This window comes from Sinohyriopsis cumingii, chromosome 6 (genome assembly GCF_028554795.1).
Source record: "Sinohyriopsis cumingii isolate HCF-2022 chromosome 6, ASM2855479v2, whole genome shotgun sequence".
Lineage (NCBI taxonomy): Eukaryota > Metazoa > Mollusca > Bivalvia > Unionida > Unionidae > Sinohyriopsis > Sinohyriopsis cumingii.
Genome location: NC_142966.1, coordinates 40139625 through 40163953, shown reverse-complemented (window position 1 = coordinate 40163953; position 24329 = coordinate 40139625). Strand labels below are relative to the sequence as shown.

Here is a 24329-nt window from a genome sequence, read left to right as displayed (position 1 = left end):
TAAATGTCAGAGGTCTCACTAGGATTTTGAAACTAGGAGTACAGGACTCCCATTTTGGTAATAATAGGAGTCCCACCAGCAAAATGTGCAGTCCCCTCCCTGAGGCATGTTGGGCATACTTGACATGGCTAAATATCCATTATAATGCAGGAATAAAGAGACACAAAACCTAGTCAGTTTTATTTATTTGTAATTATTTGTAATTCTTTCAATATTTTTGTATTAAAATAGATATCATGTGCTCAGTAGAAAGTAGGTGGTCTCTAGATGAATCATGCCTAGAAAATGTGGAACTTCACAGGTTAAAAGAACCAGTGGTTGCCATCGAGTTTAATTTTCCACATTCTTTATACCACTAACATATAGCACTTGATTATCCATGAAACTGATTTTTGTCAATCCAAGGAAAGGTATTATTCTAGACACTAAGCCATGCATCATGTACTTTTTGTACACTTGGTTACTGTCCCATCTGAACATTAGTTCTAGCAATATCAGCACTCCTGAATCTCAATAAATCTTAGTCAGTTTGCCATTTAACCCCAAAATACTTAATCAGATTTTCAAACAGCAAATTTTGACATCTCTTGATTTCAAGGTCACATCCACTACTTATTTGGCTACACTTGGAAACAAGCACAATAATGAATGCTAAAGTTGTTCCTTTGATGTGCTCTTACAATGAACACATGTACATCCCTGGGCCTTTCTGCCTCTGAATGCAGTCATTGTAAATATCCGCCTATTTTCACATCGGCAACTAGTCAAAGTCTTTGCACTTGCCACCAAATCATTGCATCCTGCTGTTTTGATTATTCTTATAATGACAACATGAAATTCTGTGGGTCTTTCAGCCACTGAATTATGTCATTGTAAATATCAGCACAGCTACTATGATCAAAACACATTTTTCCACTCAGCAGATGGTTGAATCAGGACTGGCAAGTCTTTGAATTTGCCACACACACACACACCTCACACACCCCCCCCCAGCTATTGCATGCATATGGAGGACTCCAATGCAAGTGATTTTCATTGTCCCAGATAAAATATTTTCATCCAAGTATGTGTGATTAAGTGTTTTAAAGATCTGGATTGTAATACACTTGAGAATGGGCAGCTCCCTGTCAAGTGTATGGATCAATAAATCAAAAATCATGTTCACTTGATATGAAATAAATTATTAATTTTATATTTGTTCATAATAACTATAATCATTTGGTGGTAGAAGATGGGATGGAGGCAGCTTTACTTCAAATAACCATATGTAGATGTTTTTTGTGATGTACTGCACATCTTCATTATTCTTTTAATGTATTGAATGTATTAATATAATTTTAGTGTAATTTAAATTTGAATATATGCATCTATGTTCTTGCTATAAATTTGTGTAGACTATAAAATTAAGATTTTTGCTGGAGTTTTACAAAATTATTTTGTTCTGTTTAGTTTCAGGGGTTGGAATTCCAGTCACAAGCATTGCATATTCTATGCCAGGTAAAATTAACATATTAGACATCAATTAACTTTTCCCCAATGTGAGTCTTTTAGCCTCTATGGTAGTATTTCTTTTAAATGTTTTTAATATAAGAGCAAAAGTTTATCATATATTTCTGTTTTTAAAATTTGATATTTGTTTTCATGTTTTGCAAAATTCAATGATTTTGTAATAAGGTTTACAGGCATTTTTTGTATTTGTTAAATGTTAAAATATTTAATGATTTTCGTATTTTGAAAACGAGATATTCTTAGCATGCTTTGTTTACAATAATAGCCTTAATCCGCATTTCAAGTTCCCATAATATAGTGATGTCATAGAATTGTTTTTAATGTAACAGGTTGGCAATTTGACCAGTCACAATATGATGAAATTCCCATGACATCATTATGGTCAGTAGTATGTAAATCAAGCCACATGACATCATAAATGAAGTTTTTGTGATATCAAAAGTTTAGGTGATGTCATAAGTAATCTTTTATGAGGTCAGAACTATAGATCATGTGATAAGACATCACTATTAAAAACCATGGTATGGGATGCCATAACAACTAAAGATTATTGATTAGACAACAAAGCAAGCATTTAGGTTATGACTTTCACAGAAACTTCTGTGAAGCATGCCAAAAAGATCTAACAAAGGTAACTTTATAAAAGCTTGTGATAATTGAATTTATGTAAATATTGCTTTTTTTTTACATTAGCATCTTCATTTTCCACTATGATTCCAATGTTTTGAACTTGCATAATTTTTTGGCTCGAGTATGTTAAAGCTACTCCTAATAAGTAAACTATTTGGAGGATTGCCTTGAAACTTTACACATTCATCCCAAGGTCTAATTGGTCCAAAGGAAAATTATGCTCCTCTGACATCCAATTGGCTGTCACAATAGCCATCTTGAAAATCTCACTGCAACTCCTTCTGAATGGATCATCACATCAATGCGAGGTTCTCACTGAAAGATTTTTTTGTGATGTGTTGATCCTAAACAAAAAGTTTGGTGATCTCTTGTTCAGTATGTCAGTTATCATTAAATTCCTATTAAAGCTACTTCTTCTTAATGGAAAGTGATATTGACATAGGGTGTTCTTATGATGTCTAGTTGGCCCTAAATGAAAAAGGTCCTGTTTATACATCCAGTATGGCCATGCCAATAGCAATCTTTGTTTTACCTCCTCCTTTGGAATGGATGGTCATATCAACATGAGGATTATACTATAAGACTCTTTTATAATGTCAGATTGGTCATAAATGAAAATCATGCCAATCTGGTTTCCAGTATGCCAACCACAACAGCTATGTTGAAAATCTTGTTAGTCCCAACTGCAAGGGGTTTTCTTAATCTTAAGTAACGATTGCGATATCCAAAAATTGTCTGCCACAATGGCCATCATCAAAGTCGTATCAACAAGAAATTTTCACAAGAAGACGTGTTTGGTATGGTTGGTTCGAAATCAGAATGGTAACAATATGACATCCAGTACAGCCATCATGGCATTTATCTTGATATTACTACATTTTCTAAATATAAAGTCGTACTGACATGCATTTTTCAACAGAAGACAAGCTATTATATCTGGTTGATTCTGAAAGAAAATGGCGTGTATCATGTCAAATGCGGCTACCACAATAAACATGACAATCTGGTCACTAATTTAGAATGGATGGTCATACTTGATTCTTAAATATATCCCGTTTATCTTGAACCCATAATGAAGTTTTTTGTTCAAACCACAAAGATCTCAATACAGCTGTTAATATTGTTATTGTTATTATCATCTGCATAACTTTTTTCATCTGTATCATTCTTCTTTCAGCTGTCAATCCCACCCCTGCTCAACCCACTGTTGATGTATCCAGTTTGTTCAGCAAACTTGTAGCAGCAGGTATTCTCACCACTACCTCCAGTCAGGAACCTGCAAAGACAGAAGAAAAGAAGGAGGAACCTGGTATTACTGTCATTAAGAGAAGGGTGAGTTTCAGTAAGGTTTTCTTTCTTCTGTTTTAAAGCAGAATTCCAGGCCTGAATCTGAGTTTTGGCAATATGTACCTTGTTATGTCCTCTCTGATCTTGTTTTTAAGTAAGATTGTCCAGCCCCATTCTGCAATAATTTCACTGTACAAAAAATTATTCTTGTAATTAGTTCTGTAAGTTATTTAATAAATGAAAGTTTATACTTGTCCACTGAATTGTCAGTTAATGGAAATTGATGGAAATGAGCATATTTGCTAGCCAAGATACATACATGTCAATCTTATCTACATCTTGATGGATCAAGCAGATATTTACTGCAACCATTCATATTCAATTCTTCAAATTTGATCACTGTTCCTAAATGATCGAGACAAGGGGAGCACACAACTTGAATCGACTCATAAACGAGCAATTTTCCACCGCCAGTCCATATTTGTACAAATACCTTTCACTCCGATACACCTGTAATGGCTTCTCTCTGGTACGTAGTCACAATTTCAATGTTAAAGGTACAATGTATCCTTTCAAAGTGAATTGCCTCCACCCTTTTTGGCCGATACACAATGCACAGCTGTTATATCCTATTGAGTACCACACTGGTGACCTAGTGGTTAGGGCATCTGCTTCAGATGTTGAAGGTTGCAGGTTTGAACCCCAGCCACATCATACCAAAGACTTTTAAAATGGTACTAACAGCTGCCTCGCTAGTCACTCATCATTAAAAGGTCAGTGTCAAGACTGGTCGGCCTGGTGTCAGGATAATGTGACGGGGTGGGACATCATGCAAAATGTCTGTTGCAGAATCTTGACTAGCAAAGATGGAAAAGGAGATGCTTGCCAAACATTCATTGCAAATTAACGAAATAGACATGGAGACAAAAGTTTGATAGTAGTTTGAAAAATGTGTGGAATTAGCTGGAATGCAAAGTAGATTAAACATTGTCAGTTTTGAAGGAAATTGAACACCAGAGGACATGCATTTTGCGATCTTTATGAGAAAGAGTTGGACCAGTATGATTTGGACGTTAGAAGATTCCAAACAGATTCCTTTCCAGACTGGCAAGAGGGACAATGTATATAGATCATTGATGGAGAAGTGATATTGTTGCCAGGTACCCATGTCTATCAAAGATGGTCATGCCTTGTCTTAGTTACTTTCATGGCCCACAAGTCTGAGTCATCCTTGAAAGTCGTGAATGCAGGATTCCCACGCAGGTCTGGAATTCTATTTTTTTAAAAGTCCTGAATTTGAAAATTGCTTTTTTAAGCCTTGAAAAGGTCTGGAAATTTTTTTTGATGACTAAAACCTCTGGAAAAAGTCTTAAATTTTCGTAGTTCCTGAAACGTGACTGCTCTTTTCAGAGCTCTTCAGGCGTTACTGTAGAATACAACATCTCATCGTGAGTATAACTGATAAATTCGCGAGAGAAGGCCATATAATTTTGCTTGGTGTTTACTGACTCATTGAGGATCAATCTACCTTTTCCGTTTCATGGATTATTTCAGTAATTTAAGTTTTGTGTTTATTCTAAAATTCTGAAAAATTCATCCCCTGTGGCTGTCATTAAGTCAATAAACTTATCACATGGTTAGGTCTGGAAATTTTTATTCTGGGGTCTGGAAAAGGTCTTAAATATTTTTCTAACTTTGTGGCAGGAACCCTGTGAATGATATTATTGATTCCAAATCAGGGAGAATAGTTGTTGTGGGTTTGATGCCATTTGTCAGTGTTTAATAGACTATACATGGCAGCTAGTATAAATGGTGGAGGAAGAACTGAGAAAACCCTGGGAAGACCAGCAACCCAAGGAAAGCCACTGGCAAGCTTTCTCACATACCAGCAATGGCTAAGCCCAGACTCAAACTCACACAGACTGAGGTGAGATGGCAATGATCAATAAATGCGAGCACATAAGTCAACTAGGCCACATAGTGCCCCTTCAGGGAGAATAGATATAGAAACCAACAACAAGGTACAGAACACCAGTTAGGGCATTGGGAAAAATGAGATAACAGTATTTAAAGAAAGATTTATTAAACGAGATTGCAGATATAACCCTGTCAGAATATGCATATGGCATGTAGACAACGTGAGGAGCTTTAAAATGTGGAGAGAAGAAGAAAAAAATTTATGACAATAAAGAGAAGAAATTGAACATTGTATCCTCGGAATCAAACAGAAAAGCAAAACAAATTTTTGCCAAGGCTGCAAAAAAGTGAAACTAGCACATCAATATTAAAAGATCGTGTTCATGGGGGACAATACAAGTGAATTTATGTAAATATTTTTTGTATAGTTTAAGAATATAATTAAAAACTTATACAGTGAAATAGAAGAGCTGATTTGTTACAAAGTATACATAATAGTACACAGTATTATAATAGTAAATACGTCCTTCAAAAATGTACAAATTATTGTGGCTGAATTATTATGTGATCACAGACATGCATGTATAATAACTTAAGTACTGATATTATTGATGTGACAGTGATTATTGTGAAATTCTCCAAGCACTGTTGGGCAAGTATGTTATTTTTAAATTGTTGTTGTTGTTGTTGGAATGAAATAACTTTGCAAAATATTATCATGATAACAGCCTCCAGAAGCAGTTTATTATGCTCACAGAGTTTAATATGTATTTTTATCAGGGTGCTGTCCCTTGAGACCCTTTTGGGAAAGGACCCCAGACCCCCTTCACATTATAAAGATATTTTTACATGTTCAGAAACTTTTAAGTGACTTTTTTGGGTTGAATATTCAACATTTTCTGGCAAACTTGGACCTAATTTTTGCACCAGTTTTATTTGTACTTTGGCTGTCTTATATATTTATTGTTTTGGGGAGGGGGATATGTGTCTTGTACAAATTTTTGTTAAAGAAGATAATGAATCTGTTTACTACAGAAGTTTCATGTCATATTTGTTTTTAAAATATTTTAACTCCTAGCTGATGAGTGATCACATTTTTATGAGTTGTGAGTTAAATCATTGACTCCAACATTTGTAGCAGCCCTAAAACCTCAGTCCTAATAGTCTTTATTTTGATTTCCTTATTGCAAATATGGCATTAATATTTATTCTAGATATGCAGTATGCGCCCATATACTAGTTTACCATTTTGTTGCGGTGGTACTTGCCATGGGACTTTTCCACCATACTGGTTCTTAAGTAGTTTCTGTCAGTAAGGAATATATGGACATAAGAGTTAGCCTTAATTAAAAATTTAATAATATTAAAAGCTTGTTTTTATTTTTCATGGCAAAATAGTTGTATTTGTCACAAATTCTTCTTCACTGATATATTTACAGAATATCATGGTACATATTGTGGTATGTTCAATATACAGCAGTATACTGTGGTACAAATATTTTTGTGGTACCCAACTCTAATATTTATATATCGATACTCAAATGCATCTATTGGCACAGTGTTGTAAGCTCATTGCAGGATAGTGTCTGAAGTTTGGTTTTAAACTTTCTTAATTTCAGAAGAAGGAAGAGGTTCTTGAAGTTCCAGATATGACAGATCTAAATATGGCCAAGTTAAAAAAGTAAGTACAACATTAATGTTAATGTCATTATTAAATGAAATATGCAAGTGGCAGTGTTTTACACTTTTATGAGGGTTTTCATCCCCTTTGTGACAAAAGAAAAAGGGTACAGTAATATGTGATGTAAATTACTGATTGTGCTCAGGATAGATAATTATACAGACATGATGCAGTGTATGCATATTAAAGAACATTTACAGTATGCTTGTGTTTGATTTTCCTTTGGTCCCTTCTTTACAGTAGTGTCAGATGTGGCATGTGCTGAACATAATGTAGATGTACATCAATTGAATCTTCACCAGCCACTTTCTGAACTTATTCTTTACATTATTTTGATAGCTGAAGCCTGTTTCACAGGAAATAGATATAAGGGGGATGTCAGCATGATTTCTGCCCAAGTAGTGTTCCATCTCTTAGAATCCTCTTGAGTTCTGGTACATGCTTTGACCAGTTCCTTGTATTTCATACACTAGTTCTTTAAAAACCTAACATATTTTAAACATCATTATTTTGAAAGAAATGGAATGTAAATGTGAATGTTAATATCAAATAAATATAAACTAATATATCAATGATTTTTTTTTTAAATTGCACTTTAGTTCATTATTTATTGCATGATTGATACAAGTTTTTTATTTTATTGTTCATTCATTTGTCTATCAGGGATCTTAGTTCTTGTGTCTAATAAGAAATATTCATTCTTATGTAAAGAATAATTATCAAATTGCACCTTTAATGGGTTTTTTCCATTGGTTAATTATTATTATTCTTTTTTTTTTAGATGACTTTAAATATAAATATTAAAAATCTTAATATTTGGATATTTCTTAATTTGCCATTTGAAACCAGTGTATTGCAATAGGTACTCTGGGTATTCAGGCCATTTTATAAAAATAACTTATAAGTTTGAATATGTCTCTCCTGAAAAACTTTATTCAGTGACAGTTTTGGTGATGCTTGACTGTTCTCATTCTGAATTTGACGAGGTAGTTTCTGATCATGTAATCTGTATGTAAGATGTGACGTGACATGATGCTGATTATTATGCTTGGTTACTGGGGGATATAATGATCCTGGAGATTAACCTTATTAATGAGTAGAAGGCTTCTGTTTTTAGATCTCTACTCTATCCCAGATTGCACTTATTTTTAAAATTGTTACCATGATGGCCAATCTGATGAATTGTATAATACTTGAATGCCAATTTGACATAACATGTTTAAGGGACTATAATTGTAAACAAATGACTTGTGAAAGCCAGGAATGTAAAATTTGACAGTGCAGCCATTCCCCTTGATAGCAGTCTGAGACATAATTAGACCTTCTGGGCTAAATTGTAGTGCATGAATTTCAGGCACATGATCTGATTTATTAAAACCCAAAGTGGAAAATGATGGCAACATGGATAAATGAATGAAAATTTTAGTTTTCATTTAAATCTAGTTGAGTTTATTTTATTTGCAGTCAAGTTTTTCCCTTTATATTGTTGTCAGTGTTATAGACATTTTTACCTTAAAATTACAGAAATTTAAAAACTATGCATGGAGTTGTGGGGCAGATAAGAAGGGTAATGGTCACTTTATAATTAGAAAAATGAATTAGTTTTATTACTTACAAAAGCAAAATACAAATGGACAAATTTTAAATTGTAATAATTTCCATAACACTATAGAAGTTTCATTATGTGATAAGCAATTATTTTGGACCCAAGCTTAATCTGTTGTTAAGTGCCCCACACTTTCAAGTCATCTAATAAATTCACACATCTGTTTTATTATAGATGTCACAAGGGAGTGATAGATCGGCTGTACTCAGGCATCCAGTGCTCATCCTGTGGTACACGTTTCACATTGGATGACACAGACAAATATCGGGAACACTTGGACTGGCATTTCCGACAGAACAAGAGGGACAAGGAGGAGTACAAAGTCACAAGATGCAAAAAATGGTTCTATGGAATGCATGTAAGAATTTTTAAAAGATTTTTATGAATATTTTTTGGATCCACTTGCATTTAGAAGTCAGATCAAGTATTTAAGAATTCGAAGTTCTATAAATTAAACACCAGTCACTGGATTGAAATAAAACTTTTCTTGCCTAGAGCTTGTATCTTGATATGTTATGGTTCCTTGCTTTATTGTCAGAGGGCAACAGTTTTGTGTCACTTAACACATAAGACTTTAAGTTATGCTGAACTTTCAGTGTTATGTCAGAATGTGCAATCTGTTTAAAGTGTATCATTATTTTTGTGTTGACTTGCTGTTGCACAGCTCTTTTATTTTAATTATAAGGATTTTTAGTTTCATGGTTGTCATTTCATATGAAATCTTTAGGAATAAATGCAGGCTTTTGTTCACCTGCATTAGCATGATGAAGTATCACTTCTGGTTTTGATTCAAAAGTGTATGGGTTGCTGATGATTCATAATTTACTAAGAATAGTTTGTGATAATTCAGTATTTTATGTACTAAATGGGTACAACTAAATTTTAATCCTGGTTGGAAATAATTAGTCCAAGTGGTAACCTCTTATGACATAGTTTGCTACTATTGTGTAGTAACTATAAATAATGGAGAATCATTTTAGTAGCAGTTGTCATCAAAAGATTTTGTTTAATAAAGAGGCAAAAAAAGATTTGAAACAATTACAATTACATGTTTGTGATCCTAAAGAAAAAAGATCATCAGTATTTGGCAAGTTCATTCTGTTGAACCTGTTTAGTATTACCAGAATACTTCAAGCCAACCTGTTGAATTTGTTTAATGTAATATTATTTTGAATACTCCAAGTGGTCCATTTTTGAACCTGTTTAATCTCGTATTACCAGAAATCTTCAAGTCAACCTGTTGAACATGTTTAATGTAATATTATGTGAATACTTCTTGTCAACCTGTTGAACATGTTTAATGTAATATTATGTGAATACTCCAAGACAACATGCTGAATGTGTTGAATGAAATATGTGAATACTTCAAGTCAACCCATTGAACATGTTTAATGTAATATTATGTGAATACTTCAAGTCAACCTGTTGAATGTAATATAATTTTGATACTCCAAATGATCCTTTTGAGCCTGTTTAATGTAATATTACCTGGATAATCCAAGTCACTGGTATATTTTCTACTATAATTGCCCAAAATTTGCATGATGAAATGTGCAATTCCTCAATATTGACTTAAAAATTAAAAAATGAGTGTTTCTTTCTCACTATCTAAGTCACAAGTAATGTACAAAATACAAAATGCTGACATCTGCATATAATATTTGTATCTATTTATGTTCTGCAGGACTGGACTCAATATGAAGAAGTAGGAGATACTGAAGAAATAGGTGAGTAAAGCAAAGAGGTGTTCAGAATAGCATAACATTCTCACATGATATAGCCAATAGTGTGTTTAGTATGATTTTAGAAATAAACCAAGGAACCAACAGGTTTTCTATTGTTTGCAAACATTTCCACCCCAACTAACCCCACAGCAAGAGTGAAATCAGAATTCTTGCACTTCTTTTGCACATCTGTCAGACCAGCTCTGACAAGTTCTAAGGTGTAAAGTCTCTGCCTTAAACTTTCTTAAAGTAAGATAAATACTTTATCCTTCAGTTGGTATGCGGACGAAGAAAAGGATGAATTGGTTCACATAATTTTCATTTCCTTGGAAAGCATGAAGAGAATTATTTAAGTTAACCATATTTAGGAAGTTGTACATGGTTCTATAACAAGATAGAAACGGAATGGATTTTGGATGAAGTGAAAACACAATTTATGTGATTGAAAACAAGTTATGAAATGAAGTATATGAGTTTAAAAAATATCACAGTGAATATAATGTTATATATGTATATATATGAAACATGAAATAAACATGTAGATATTAATGGTATACCTTGCACACTGACAATTCAATTGATGTAACTACTCATGAACCGGGGGGGTGGGGTGGCATTTGTCAAATGATAGGAAACCACTATACATATAAAGACCTCAACAATAAGCTACATCAAACTGACTGTTTTCCATGCTGTGTAATTTACAAGATTTGTAAATATAAATAATACAAGTTAAAATTTTGCATCCATACAAGGCATTTAAAGTATGGATATGGATACAATGACAAATAGGACGTCTTAAAGTAAACTATATCTTTAGTTGAGCTTAAATCTGAATCTTGATTGTTATTTCTATAATTTCATCATTTGTTTTCAGCTCGCAGCAGCATCTTTGAGCAGATGATGGCACCTACTCCTGCTCCAGCTGCCCCAGCACAAATGCCATTTACTCTGATTAAGGTACCAGAGGGTACCTCAGTTATAAAGTGTCCTCGTGCCACAGGGGAAGATAAAGATGATGTACGTTTACCATTTTTAGGAATTATTTTATGTCCTTCTGGAGTCATCATTAGAGCTCTGTATTGTAAAAAATGCAGTCCATTATAAAATAATTTGAAAATATTGATGTTAGCAATTTACTCCTGTATTGGATAAAATTGATTTTGAGAGGGTGCCAGGAGATTTGTGAATAAGTGATGTATCAATTACTAAATTACATGTATTAAAGCTACAAGAACTCATTGTAAAAAAAAAAAAATTTTTTTATCTATGGTCACTGATTTTATTGGGCATGGAACTTAAGTTCCAGCTCCAAGTCCAAGCAATGAACATTATTTCTACTCAGATTAAAATCAGAATTATGAGGTAGAATTGTAAGGGCTCATAGCTTGGTTTGATTATTTCGATAAATATTTCAAGAAAATGAGCCATCATATTAGAATGTTTATAATCTTATTATTTAATTTTTGTGCTTCATCTGATTAAAACCGTATCCCTATCATTTATTTAAGAATTTATGAAGATCAGATTGAAGTCTGTGTAACAGATTTAAGCTAGCTTGCCTATGCAAAAAATTACATTATGAGATCAGTGTTATAAAGGCAGGTTCTTTTCATTAGTCACACTCACTTGTATTATTGTATTACAGCTGTGCGAGATATGCCATGAGCCATTTGAGCAATATTGGGATGAGGATCAGGAAGAGTGGCATTTGCGAGATGCCATACGGGTCAACGAAAAGACTTATCATCCTATTTGCTATGAGGATTATAGTGAGGTTAGTTGTTATAAGCTTATGCTGACTTTCTTCTTTTTTGTTGGCATTTCAAGTTACTCAGGGCTCAAAATTAACAGTATTCCACTAGCCCAAGGCTGGTATATTTTCTGTTAGACTATTATTAAACTTCACTTCTTGCCAGTCAGTTAATGAAGAAGGACTGATTATTAATTAATTATGACTAGTAAATATAACCTTCAGATCATCCATGTCAAAAAATCTTGTCATTGATACCCTTAAATGGATGATCATAAAAAATGTTAGTTTTCACAAAAAGTCTTCTTTTGATGTCTAGTTGGTCCTAAATGAAAATGGTGCCAGTTGGATGCCCAGTATGGCCAACATGCTTAAGATATGTCATGCAAGAACAAACAATGGACGTAATAAATCATATCTTTTTCTCTTCCAAAAATATAAAATATTCACCTTGATAAATTGAGCCAGAAACTTTTTTGTCTTCTGTTTCAGTTGTCAGATTCAACTCCATCACCATCAGATTTTCCAGTGGCCAAACCTGAATTCCAACCAACTTCAAGCAATAACAGTTGTGATACCTCAATATCAGAAACACAGCCTTCAGCTGAGGTTAAAACAGAGGCACCAGACATGAAGATGGTAACAGTGGAAGTGAAAATGGAACCCATGTCTTTAACATCATCTGATGTTCAGCCAGAAGCAAATGTAACCACAGCTGTGTCACAGTTGACAATCAAACAAGAACCAAACACAGAGGAATCTGTACCTTCTGTTACAGGACTGACATCAGTCTCTGCAACAGTCTCATCGGTCTCTGCAGCTATAGATATTAACACTGAAAACATCAAACAAGAACCAATTTCATGACAAAGATGTTATTTAGGAAGCAGAATAACATGTGCCATGATCATGTGTGCAAACAGTTAAATCATGTATGCATACAGCTCAATCTTGTAATGTTATCTTTCATTGTACATGTCTGATGAAAAGGATTTGAGTACTGTAATGTGCAAAATATATATATATATATATATATATATATATATATATATATATATATATATATAGGTGTGTGTGTTTGCCATATACACTTTGTATGCTGGAGATGGATATTTATGGAGAATCGTTCTAAATATCGGTAATATCACATGCATTCACCCACACAACAATGTAGTTACATTTTGAAAGTTTTCTTTTAACATTTTTGTTAAATAAAATAAAAGTTGGCCAAAATCTTAAAAGTATTGCGAATCAAGCATGGGCAGGTCATTGTGAAAACATGATGTGTGAATTAAAACTGTCACAAGCAATCTACACTTATGTAACAATGTGATATTGTTACAAAATTTGTGATACAGCAGTTGATATTCATTCCATATTTCCTATGATTGTAATACATATCTAGAAATATGGGCATTATATTTTTGTACGTTATATGGTGTTGACATAATTTTGTTTGGATATTGATCATCTCAATCTGAGTGGCCTTGTGGCTCACTGGTTAGCATCCTTGGCTCGTGATGTGGTGCTGATTTAAATCCTACTTTAAGATAAGCCTGGATCAGCTACCATTGTGTCCTTTTCACTTGGCAAGGTACTTTACTTCAATTTCCTCTGCATGATGCCACAGAAAACCATAAAAAAAGGTAACCATTAGAGTTTCTACAATCCACAGAGAAAAAAATGTTTGCTTCTTCTTGGAATACAACATTGTTTGATCTGGTTGTGAACTTGGCTTTCTTGCATGAGATGTATTATTTTCTTCTTTTTTTGAAGACATAGGTATTAATAGATGAAGCAAAGGACTTCTTTGCAAGCTTAAAGAGTAATCGGTTTGAAAATCAAACTTAAAGCTGGAATTCTGTTATTGTTCATGAATTTGTGTTTTTTTTGTTGTTTTAAATCTGTCGGTGTTGTGTAATTTCATAATAGAGATCTGCCCCCCCCCCCCCTTATCACTACAGTTTGCTCAGGTTTAATCTTTTTCAGAAATATTCTAAACAATCAGAAGGCTGTATTTATTACTCCAGATGTTGTGTAAAGTTTTAAGGCAGAAGGACCAGGGTCAAAAAAATTCAGAATCAGGTGGTAGTCTGCTGGGGTGCCTTGTAAAGAATGTGTATCTGTTTTAACTCAATAGCCCAAATAAGGCGCATTGTGAAACTATTTAAAGCTTTGAGTTTTCCTGGCTATAAATCATTAATAATGATTCTTCATTGTGAAATATTAATTCCTGTAAATGAAAAGTACAACTCCTACATTTAGGAGCCCACTTGTCTGAGTTCAGCATATGATAATATGGACCCAGCATGCATGTGTCTTTTGGTTCAGGACATAATGTTTTAATCTTGCTGTGTATGATGTATCATAAGAAGAAGTATTATACATAACATAATAGTAGTCCAACCCCAGCATTCTGGTTGCCTTTGGAATCTGGGCACAGTTTTGTACCCAAGGTATGCATCATAAATACTGATAAAAGTCTTGTGCAGAATCTACACCAGTCAGACCCAGCATTCTGGTTGCCCTTGGAGTCTGGACACATTTTTGTACACAAGGTATGCATGGTGTATACTGATAAAAGTATTGCACAGAACATTTGGTATCCCAAACCAGTATTCTGATGGCTCTTGGTCTCTTGATACAATTGTGAAGCTAATGTTTGCATGCATGGTCTATACTGATAAAAGTGTTGCACAGAACATTTGGTAGTCCCAACCCAGTATTCTGGTTGCTCATGGGCTCTGGACACAATTGTGAACCTAATAAATGCATGGTGTATACTGACAAAAGTGTTGTACAGAACATATGGTAGTCTGGACACAGCATTCTGGTTTCCCCATGGCTTGGGACACATTTTTGTACCCAAGGTATGCATAGTGTATACTGACGAAGGTATTGTGCAGAATAAAAGGTAGTTCTGACCTGCATTCTTGATGCTTCTGGGTTAACAACACAGTTTTGTATGCATGGTGTATACTGATAAAAGTATTACATCTATACAGATTATTTGGGTTTTGACCTCTTTACCTAATGATATTGAGTTTTCCAGTGCTTTGTATTATTTTGTATTTAAATAAAGCCTCCTCATAATTTTTTTTAATAAGATGGTACAAAATCCAAACTTGAATGAATTTGAGTTGGGGCTTGTGTGATAATTGCCAATAAACAGTGAAACTATTAACAGGTTAGATACAAATACAAATAATCTGATGATCTATTCTCATGAGGGAAAATGTATATTTGATGGTGGTGAGAGAAAAATAGGATTGGATTGATGATATAGACTTCCTTTTTATTAACTTTGCATGATTACACCAATTAATATAATAGTAAACTTGACATGTAAATGCCAGAGTATTTCAGTCAAGAGGGATTCATTAGTCGATGTTAATAGGTAAATAGATACTGGGCAATTCTTTTTTTTTTCCCACATATTACAGAATGTGGCTGATAATTTTTGTTTATAATCTATTTATGATATATTTATATTGATATTAACTTTGTACATGAGCATAATTTGTACACCAACTTGTGTCTAAATTGAACATAACTATTTCGCTTATGTTTGATGTTTTTTAGTGGTAGAAGTAATAAAAAATGCAATGTGCATATCTTAAATTAAATTGGTTCATTATGATTGTAACTTGTACATAATTCTACATGTGATGTGTGTTGATTTTTCACAAAAATCACGATGCTGTAGCATTTTACTGATATATATGTAGTGTCAAAATTTGGCCACTTTCTAATATATACTTATGCTGGAAGCTATATATGACGTATACTGGGTGTAGAAAATAATAGCTGCACACTGTACAGTAAGTTATTGTCATATTTTTGGTAGTTGTTAATTGTATACTGATATTTTTGCCATGTAGCAACAGTTGAATTAATGTGAAATATTTGGGGCCCATTGTTGGTAAAAATCACTTGTATTATTTACAAAGTGATAAAAATTCAAGGGTTGTGATTTGATCATCCAAAATGTACAAAACTACAAGAGTGTTTTCTGAGTTTGCAGAAAAGAATGAGTTTAATGTGGTAAACATGGAGGCCACCACAAGAAATGGAACAAGACAGAAGTTCCTCAATTACCAGTTCTCCTAAGTTTCCTACGATAAGTTCCTCAATTACCAGTTCTCCTAAGTTTCTTACGATAAGTTCCTCAATTTAAGGCCTTGTTGAGCAATATTGTAATGAGTAGGGACCTTTGTTCTGTACTTGTCATTATTAGCTCTAGTTCATTTTGTATGTATTTATGTTAAGCAGGTGAATATTTAGCAAGCACTTTACCCTTCCCTGATTAACATTTCTTCATGTTATTTTTGTTGGCCTACAATTCATCTCAATTCCAATGATGGTAGTCTATGAAGACCTTGATGCACAAATTGTTTAAATTTTTACAAATCTGAACAGTGAACTTCATGAAAGGTACTCTCTTGTGTACAGTTTTCAATAGACAAGTGTACACTTTTCGAGTTCAGTTCAAAATTAAATATGGATTTGCAATATAGTATTAAAAATACACAACAGGAAAAACTTAATGGTAGTATCCATTCCTTTCCACTGCACATTAAAACTAATGAATTAGGACTTTCATTTTATTGAATAGTTAGGAAAAGTAATAGCGGGACAAAAAAAATTGACTTGTAGTTTTTTAGGTGACCCCTACCTCAGAAATATGTTTAGTGGGATTGTTGTAGATATTTTTGTTTTACACTGTGTGTGATTCATTTAGAAATATAGAAAGAATAATTGGAAGAGAAAGAGTTGCTGTTAATAGATTTTATTTTATGCTTGTCAGTTTTATTTCATATTCATGAAATGTGTATGTGAGTTTTCTGTCTCACACAAAATGTATATACATCAAATCCTTTTGCACATTTTGTATTTGTTGTTTATGTCTCGTTCAGGACTAGTCCATACTTTATACATAAAATGTTAAGATCTCCATGCATGGGAAGTGCACTTGAATCTAATTTATATAAAAATTATGGCTTTCATGCTCATAAAAAATTAAATGATTAAGAAAAACATCTTGCTGCAGTGTTTTTAGCTCCCCAGATCAGACGGCCAAGTGAGAGTCTGGTATGGTCCTTTGTCTGTCTTGCATTGTCAATTCATAATTTACAGCTTGTTGCTGTTTACAACTTACCGAAAACTGCTTCTTCAAGATGCTCACGAGTTTACACGGTTCATTTTGGCATAAACGCCTTTCAGATTTGTTGAGTGGATGCTGATCCACCATCCAACATACAGAATTTGACAATTCTAGAAAACATCCTGGCATAAAAACTTTTAAATTTTGTACAAATGCAGGTTTGTCATCAAAAGTGGAAAATCGTGGCGTCAAGAGTTTTCAGTTTTATACAGAATGATGCCCATTCACCATTAACTGAAGATGCTGTTACTAAAGGTAAACATATTTATAAAAAAAATTAAATAACCAATCTTCACTAAGTTTGACAAAACATCTTGGTATGATGGGATTTCAAGTTTGTACAAATAATGACAATTGCCAGTAAATAAATGGTCACTACTAAAAATATTATAATTTGTTCATAACTTCTGAAATGCAGTTTGGCAGAATTATATAAATTTGACAAAAAAGTGTCCCAGCTAAATGAACTTTAACATTTGTAGAAATTATTCCAATCTATCGTTAGATATGGACACTGTTATTAAAACAGAACACTATTGAGACTAATTTGTTAAAGGAATACTGAACAATATTTGACAGATATTTACAGAAAGCACCTTTGCACAGAGGCCTCTCAGTATGGGACAGTGATACTGATGTGCCGTTAAATATGAATGAAGATGTAAAAGCTAGAAAAATAAAAATCAAACCTGAGACAGTTAATTTTATAATATGAGTATTTGACAGCATTTTAAAATTGTGTACAGAATGCATCATACTGACTCGATTCATTTGCTGATTGCTGTTGCTTTTAGCTGTTAGGCAGATGTCATCTAGATGAGCAATATTAGATTCACTTGATCAGCCTATTGTATTGATGGTTTTTTTTAAAGTAAAATTTAGAGTTATCAAGTCCAAGAGTTGACAAGAATTTTTAATTTTGTAAGAATGTCTTTTGTAAGGATATTTGAATTAAGTGTTGCACACTATCAAAAATGCAAGTTACAAAACATTTGCATATTCAGCTGTGTTCAGTCTTATTTTTCCAATAAAATACGTAAAAGAATAGCTTGTATTATCATCAGTTTCTGATTTCACCGTCTTTGCATGCACCATAGCACTCTTAAATTACAAGGATGTCAACATGCATGTTACATACTGTTAAGTACTCCAGTGTTTTTGAATATTATCATATATACTTGCTTATAAGTCTAGTCAAACTGCAAACAACAAGGATCCTGATCTGCCAAGGCATATTCCGACTGCAGACCAGGATATATATTCTTTTATTTACTGATTACTCCTTACAAACTGTACAGACCCATATCTGCTAGTGCACCATGTGATGGCAGATCTGGGTCTTTGTGATTTGCAGTCAGACTCGACTTAGAACAAAATGCATTTGGTAGGTATGGTAAGTGACAAATCAGCTTACAACAATTTTATTTTGGTCTTTAATATCATCTAAATGATAAACCTACCAACTTGTTACAAATTAAAAAAATAGGCAGTCTCTTTAATCCTTGGTCTTGTCTTGAAAGAGATACTTTATTGAATTATTGATATCCTCCTTGGGATTAACCAGTCAAAATTATATTGACATCCTCATTGGTATTAGCCAATTAATATTCAGTTTTACTGTCATCCCTGTATGCAATAACCAAATAGGATTCAATTATATTTTGTCGAATTGATTTACTCTTTATCCCAATGATTTTGCTAACTTGCTTGACAAATATGCTGAAACTTTGAGGGGGAGGGTGTAAATTTTTAGCAATTACTAAGTTTGGTCAATTTATCCAAGACTGAATAATGTAAACCAAATGTTTTAAACAAAATGGTAATATCATGGCAAGAGAGCTAATGGCAAAGAACTAAAATGGCATTCAGAAGGAAATACAAGTGAAAGGACAGAAGCTGGGCACAGTGACAAGCTTCAAGTTTTTGCATTGTTGTTGCCTCTAATAAAGGTTCTTTCCAGAATTACATACAACAGCTGCACTGGTTAGGGTCAACCTATTTAGAGGGACAGCAACATCGCATTTGAGTACAAGATTAAGCTTGTGTACTTGTCTTGTCCATATTCCTGTATGCATGTGAGATATGGACCCTGGCAGCAGAACTAGAGATGAATCCATGCTTTAGATATGAAATGTTATCGAAGGATCCTGAAAATCTCGTACTTAGATGATGTCTCTAATGAGAAGTTGCACATTAGAATCCAAGTACAATTGGACCATATGAAGATCTGCTCACCGCCATAAAGAAGTAAGTAAACTAAGGTGGGATGGTCAAGTACACTCTCATCAGGCATATAAAAGAATAATCCTACCGATTACAAAAGACAATGCAGAAAGAAGATATGAGAAGATAATCTCGAAGAGTGGACAGACATGGACTTTGTCAAGTCCAAAAGAGCAGTGGGGAACAGGGCAAAATGGAGATAAGAGATTGTCCCAAAGTCATCAGTACCACCCTTACGACCATCCAGGCTACGGGAGAAAAGAAACAAAATAAATCCAGGCACACCCTTACACTCCAAGATATCGTTAGGAGTATTTATATGCATGCACTCACACACAAACATACAAACATAAAATTACGCATTTGGCTATGGAGTGTTAATAGACACTACAATACCCTCACACACACACAAGCACAAGATAAGGGCTTAGGAGTTTTCAATTTAAATTTTTGTATGCGGGTGGGGTGGACAAATATTACACAAATATACATACAACTTAACACAAGAATTTACAAATATGATTATATTGGTCTGGGTGACCCTGACGTTTGCTGTTGGTTTTTTTTGGGGGGAGGGGGGTAATAGTTTTTTCCTCTCTGGGGGTTCCATCAAACCTTAGTGGTCGAATCTTCTTGGTTGGGCATCACAAGCCTCACATCCTTGCCTCAAAATGTTTATATTTTTCCTCCACTATGTTTTGGCGGATACCATGAGCTCAAAAGTTGGTTCGTTGGCTTCCATACCAAAGTCTTCTCATGGATCCAGTGTGGATGGCCCATCCATCGAGATTTGACAGAGATCTTCATCCAGTCTAGGTTCATACGCTAGTATTGCCTCGTGTTTCTTAAGTATATTTTTCTCCGGCCACGCCAGTAGTAAATGGGGGCACCCTAGCGTCAAGGGGAATTAGCATTACAAGACCCCTTGGGCAACTCTAGCGTCAATGGAAAATTAACATGGAGAAAAATCGTGGGTCAGATTAGCGTCAAGGGAAATTAACATGGAGAAAAATCGTGGGTCACTCTAGCGACAAGGGGAATTTAACATGGAACTATAGTGTGGGTCTGTCTAGCGACAAGGGGAAATTAACATGGGAATAGAGTTTGGGTTTGTCTAGGGACAAGGGGAATTGAATATGGGATTTTTTTTTTTTAAATTTAAATTTAAATTTAAATTTAAAAAAAGGTGTGGGCAATGGAAAGGCTATCTCTTTTCGAGAAATATGGCTGGCCCTGAAAAGGGCCTTTGGGTTTTCTTCTTCTTCTGCTTCTAATTTCTTCTTTTTCTCCACCAAGTTCTTATTTTATCTCCAACACTCTTTTTCTTCTTCTCTTTCTTTTTCTCCTGCTCTTCTTTCTTCTTCTCTTCCTCCTCTTCTTTCTTCCTCTTCTCATTTTCTTCTTCTTTTTCAATCTTTTCGTTCCATTTGCTTATTCTTATTCTTTCCTCTTCATCCTCCTTCTCCTCCTTTATCTCTTTCATGACACCACTAATCTTGTCCTTTACCTTTTTTAAGTTATTAATTTCCATCTTTACACGATGGGGACTATAGGAATAATGGTCTTCAACCAGTCTTATTAACATCTGCTCCATCATTCCTAAGTTGTCTAAAACGTCTTGTAATGTTTGTATTTTGTCCATTTGGTTAGAAGCCATCTTCTTTTTTTATTCTTTGCGGAATGGTTTGAACGACGAATACTATGGGTTCTTATACTTAAAGCGCGTACGTGAAGGAAAACATCCCCCTAAAACGTAAAATTGATCTTACCTAGATCATGACCAAACAACGCGCGAACGTGAAGGAAAACATCCCCCTACTTTTTCATTTCATATAAAACCCAAACTATACTTTCTCATTTCATATAATAAAAACCCAAACTATACTCTCCACATACGCTAAGAAACAATAAACAAAATCCATAATCTACTATCCTCACAATCTTACGTGAGCGCTTACAAAACCCAAACTATACTCTTCACATACGCTAAGAACAATAAACAAATCCATAATCTACTATTCACACAATCGTACGTGAGCGGGTACAAACACAAACACAAACACACAAACACAAACACACAAACACATACGCTAAGAACAATAAACTAATCCATAATCTACTATCCACACAATCGTACGTGAGCGCTTACAGAACCCTAACTATACTCTTCACCTACGCTAAGAAACAATAAAGAAACCCATAATCTACTATTCCCACAAACATACCTGAGCTCTTACAAGCACCAACACACAAACACATACCCTCACACTATCTTAAAAAAGAGTTAGTGTTTATAATCACACTACTCTACTACACACATTGGCAAATCGATCCTTATTTCTTTTCTAGAGTATTGGGTAGCCCTGAAAAGGGCTGTTTTTTTTTTTTTTTTGGAACTTCATGGACACCTGGTTAATGGTGGCACCTTCCAGGCCTAGCGCCACATACACATCTTGTCCCCCAGTTACTTTTTACCTTTTTGGGGGAGAGAGCAGAGGCAGGATATGTCGCTTCAGAATCCCAATTTTCGCTCTCTGGGATTCTGAAATTTCTTCTTCTTCTCTCCTTTTCCTTCTCCTCCTCTTCTTTGTATCTTCTCTCCTCCTCTTTGTATCTTCTTTCCTCTTCTTCTTTATATCTTCTCTCCTCCTCTTCTTTGTTTCTTCTTTCCTCCTCCTCTCTTATCCTTCCCTCCCCCACAAGGGCTTCCGCGGCCAGTTCATTTAATATGCGCCTGGCATATTCCAGATGCACATGAAGTTCCAACAGTTTCTCCAGTCTCGTGTTCATTTTTGGTGTTGATCAATCAACAAGGGTAGCTAGACTGCCGAACGAGTTTCAATTTATAGTGAAAGCGCGGACGTGAAGGAAAACATCCCCTAAAAACATAAAATTGATCTTACCTACATCATGACCAAAAAACAACAACGCGCGGACCTAAAAGAAACACTCACTCACTTTTTATGCTACCCATCACTATTTTAAAATTTTTTATAAATCACTTCAATAGACTATCCACATACACAAAGCAATCCAATCTAACCCCAAATTTACACCTCAAACACCAAAAAAAAGACATCATTTTAATCTACTATCCATACCAACTTACTTAACCACTTACAAACACAAACACACAAACACATACCCTCACATTTTTTTAAAAAAGAGTTAGTGTTTATTTTCACACTACTCTACCTACACACATTGGCAAATCGATTGTTATTTCTTTTCTAGAGTATTGGGTAGCCCTGAAAAGGGCTGTTTTTTGTTTGCTATGGCATTCTTTTTAGTTTCTAAGAATACGATGTCCTCTGAGGATAGACTTTCTGGCGATAGGTCTGCTTCTTCGGAAAGAGAAGAACTCTTTGGTGTCGATACGACAATCGACAAAGCCTGTCAGCTTCAGGTTGCTGCTGCTGCTCTTGTTGTTGTTGCTGCTGTCTCTGAAGTCTGTACTTCTCTGTCCATTCTTCTTTTTCCCTGTTCATTTCTTCTCTGAAGAGCTCTTCTATCAGGTCTTCAGTGATTTTTAACATTCTCACTTTCTCTATTTCTTCTGGCTTCGGTATCAGACTGTGTCTGACCCTATGCAAATTCACGTAGGCTTCGTTGAGTTTAGCTAGTTTGGAGCACATCTTCTTAGGAGGATGAGTCGACAATGGATGGTTAGACTGGAAACAACCCGGTTCTTAAAGTCAAAGCACGGACGTGAAGGAAAACATCCCCCACACGGTTTTTGAGTCGCAACGTTCAGTGAGTGTCATGAGAGGGATAGTAAGAAATGAAAGAGCATCAATCCAACATTCTTATAGCTAAACAAAAGACAAAGGCATTTTTTTCAAAACACAACATTTTTTATTCAAAAATCACTTAACACTAAACAACAACTCTAACATTTTTAACAATAATCCAACAATATAACATCAAACAATTTTTTCAAAACACAACATTTTTTATTCAAAAATCACTTAACACTAAACAACAACAACTCTAACATTTTTTAACAACAATGCAACACTAAAAGTTTCTCCACTAGGTAAAGAGGGATAACAGTCTTCCATGGTTTCTAGTAATCTAGGATGACTTCTCTCAAACTGTTGATTTCTATGGTATTATCGAATTCTGCATACAGGATGACGTTCACCGTTTCATCAGGGTCTCGGTCTTTAAACTGAATTTCCACACGAATCTGGCCGGATTTTATAGGGTGGAAATGTCCCTCGTCGCTGCCTTGGTCTGGAGTGAAATCGAAAGCCCACAAAGCGTAGCCTCCTGCATAATCCTCGTACGTAATACCGTGACTGGTATTGGTTCCTAACTGTCCGGTGGCTTCGTACAAGGACAAGTACGATCTCAAGTAATTCTTCTTTTTAAAGTCAGGTTCGAAAGGTCGGGTACACAAGGTCTTGCCATTGCGACTGACTTCGATTTTGGACAAGCCAAAGTGTTGAAAGTAGAAAGGATTTTTTTCGGCAGCTCCGTTGAAGGCTGTATTCTCGACGATACCAACGATCAAACGTTTGGGTAACTGTCCTTGGAACAGATGATCTTCGATCATGGATCGCTGTCCCTTGGGAATGGTGAAGGTTTTCACTTCCACGCGGCGTATGGGATACTTGGCGGTCGTTCTGCTCAACGTCTGACTGATGTCGTTTCCCACTTTAGGTAACACTTCCACACGGCGTACGTATAGTCTGGCTTCTAGGATTTTGGTTTTGTAACCGTCACTATCAGCCATCAAATGGAAAGCGGCACTGCTACGATTCAGTCTCAGGCGGACATCCACCCCGTTCAGCAAATACTTTTCTTGCAACCACATGTCCAAATGCAAACGA

At 34.7% G+C, this 24329-nt stretch overlaps 1 protein-coding gene across 2 annotated transcripts in view; it reads left to right on the top strand.

Annotated features, from left to right (window-relative positions):
- The window catches only part of LOC149796757 (uncharacterized), a 57149-nt gene extending 38831 nt beyond the window's left edge, over positions 1-18318 (top strand). For both annotated transcript variants that reach the window (XM_089961411.1, XM_089961412.1), the window contains exons 7-14: positions 1450-1497; positions 3317-3471; positions 6963-7024; positions 8805-8988; positions 10315-10357; positions 11232-11374; positions 12003-12131; positions 12600-18318. In XM_089961411.1, coding sequence (XP_089817537.1) covers positions 1450-1497; positions 3317-3471; positions 6963-7024; positions 8805-8988; positions 10315-10357; positions 11232-11374; positions 12003-12131; positions 12600-12974 — 1139 coding nt within the window. In that variant the 3' untranslated portion in view covers positions 12975-18318. The remainder of the gene's footprint in view (positions 1-1449; positions 1498-3316; positions 3472-6962; positions 7025-8804; positions 8989-10314; positions 10358-11231; positions 11375-12002; positions 12132-12599) is intronic.
- The last annotated feature ends 6011 nt before the right edge of the window (positions 18319-24329 follow it).